The sequence below is a fragment of the Peromyscus leucopus genome, chromosome 3 (assembly GCF_004664715.2).
Source record: "Peromyscus leucopus breed LL Stock chromosome 3, UCI_PerLeu_2.1, whole genome shotgun sequence".
Taxonomy (NCBI): Eukaryota; Metazoa; Chordata; class Mammalia; order Rodentia; family Cricetidae; genus Peromyscus; species Peromyscus leucopus.
In genome coordinates, this window is record NC_051065.1 from 86,324,949 (window position 1) to 86,327,478 (window position 2,530).

General features: G+C 42.0%; 1 gene segment (V, D, J or C); it reads left to right on the forward strand.

Annotated features, from left to right (window-relative positions):
* The first annotated feature begins 1,462 nt into the window (after positions 1-1,462).
* On the forward strand, positions 1,463-2,054 carry LOC114686495. The segment is given in 2 exon segments: positions 1,463-1,521; positions 1,726-2,054. Coding segments are annotated over 2 exon segments (378 nt in total).
* Positions 2,055-2,530: the final 476 nt, after the last annotated feature.

Genomic DNA, 2,530 nt, shown 5'->3' on the forward strand with positions numbered 1-2,530 from the left:
AGCTGCTCTCTTGGTGTGGGCACTGCTGCTTTGGGTTCCAAATGAGAGGATACAGTGTTGAGAATATCCCTTGTAACCCTGGTTGTTTTTCCTGCCTTGATGTCCTGACCATTGAAATTATGGCATTTAATTAGTGTTAAGTCTCCCTTTTATTTTATGACCTCCCAGAGTGTAGCTCATGAGTGCTGTTACAGATTCCACACACATGATGATTTTACACTGGGGTGCTTTTAGTATATCTGTGACAGAGAGATGTGTTTAGTATTTGTGACTCCACTGGCAACATAGTGCTGACTCAGTCTCCAGCTTCTATGCCTGTGTCACTGGGGCTGAGGGCCACCATCTCCTGCAGGGCCAGTAAGAGTGTCATTTCATCTTTCAATAGTTATATGCACTGGTATCAACAGAAACCAGGACAACCCCCCAAACTCCTCATCTATGAAGCATCCAATACAGCATCTGGGGTCCCTGCCAGGTTCAGTGGCAGTGGGTCTGAGACAGACTTCACCCTCACCATCAATCCTGTGGAGGCTGATGATGCTGCAACTTATCACTGTCAGCAGGGTAAGGAGGTTCCTCCCACAGTGTTATTTATTTATTTATATTTATTTTTTCTATTTCTTGTACCTTATACATAACACTATGATTATAATATACTTCTTATATATATACTTTCAGAGTCCACTAATCTGAAGTCCATTCAGGTTCTGTGATTTCTGTTATTGTTATTGGTTTTTCATTTATGTTCAAACTTTTTTTTCCTTTGGTTGGGAGCAATCTCTGATGTCAAGGTCTATAGGTTTCTGTAAAATTGTTACTTGAATTAGGAAGGTGAAGCTCTCTTCTGGGATGGTTTTTTCCCTGCTAACTCTGTCAGCAAGACCACATTAACCTAGTTTCAATACTGCTAATTTCTAAATTATCCTAGAATATGAATTTCTGCAATAAATACTCTTGGCAGTGTTGGTCTTCTATGACTTACTGGAGGAATATTGTTTCTTTCATTCCCCTCCTTCCCCTCAATGGAGAGCCCTTTTTCTGTTTCCTGAATTTGCAGGGGAATGCATGTTAGTTTCTGTTGGGTTTACCTTACTTCAAGATTAAAGTTCCCCTGATCTCAGTTTTAATGTCCCCATTATCTCAAAAAAATGGTTATGGACTTCTCTTTGCATCTTTCTTCCATATTTGGCCCAGAATCTGGAGTCCAAATGTCTGAGTTGTTATTAGAGCACCTAATAGATTTCTGTTTGAGAGAGGTAAGCTTATACCTTTTAGTGATTGCTCACACTCCCTGTGATGGTATTTTTGTCTGTTGATTGACACCATCCACTCACGCACACTGTCCAAATATTTCTTTATGTACTTGCTGACTGCTTTGCATGGGCCCCTCCAGGCCAGCCCATCTGCTCAGAATTTATAAACCAAGCCTTTGTGGTGAGAACTGAGAGGCATTACACAGCAGGGGGAGCAAAATGGAATCACAGACACAGGTCCTCATGTTCCTGCTACTCTGGGTGTCTGGTGAGAAATTCAAAAGTATTATAATCTTTTTTAGACTCTTTTCTTTGTATATAAAAAATTTTACAATGTATGCCAGGGTGTAATATTTTTATGCAATAATACTCTGACAAGATGGCATTACAGGGACACTAAATGACAAATTTCATGTGTATTAAATTCTGTGTTTTTTTTATTATGCATGATCACTTGGTTTCCTGATTACAGGTGCCTGTGCAGACATTGTGATGACCCAGTCTCCATCCTCCCTGCCTGTGTCAGCAGGAGAGAAGGTCACCATCAGCTGCAAGTCCAGTCAGAGTCTTTTATACAGTAAAAACCAGAAGAAGTACTTGAACTGGTACCAGCAGAAACCAGGGCAGGCTCCTAAACTGCTGATCTACTGGGCATCTACTCGGGACACTGGTGTCCCTGATTGCTTCACAGGCAGTGGGTCTGGAACAGATTTCACTCTCACCATCAGCAGTGTCCAGGCTGAAGACCTGGCAGATTATTACTGTCTGCAGAATTATGATGCCCCTCCCACAGTGTGTTAGCCGCCAACAAAAATCTCCTCTGAGAGTCTCACCAGTTGCCTGTACCACACACAGCCCTGGACCTGCACACTTCCCCCTTCTGCCTGAGAGCTGCTGTGCCTGAAACATTGATGGAGAAGTTTGTAGAGCCCAGCAAAATATAATGGGTTCAATGTCTCTTGTGTCTTTTGGTATGAAAAATCTTTATATGATAAAACAAAGGAGAACTTTATCTTTGAAGCTGAAGTTTTCTGTGTCCCGGCCTGCTGGCAGTTGGGACATATCTCTCCCACTAGCGTCCCTCAAGTAAACACACAGAGGTTTATATTAATTAAACTGTTTGGCCATTAGCTCAGGCATACCACTGACTACTCTTACATTTAAACTAACCCATAATTCTTGTGTATGTTTAGCCATGTGGATAGGTACCTTTTCCCAGTTCTGCCTTCACATCTTGCTTCTCCTGGTGGCAACTGGCAGCATCTACTGACTCAGAC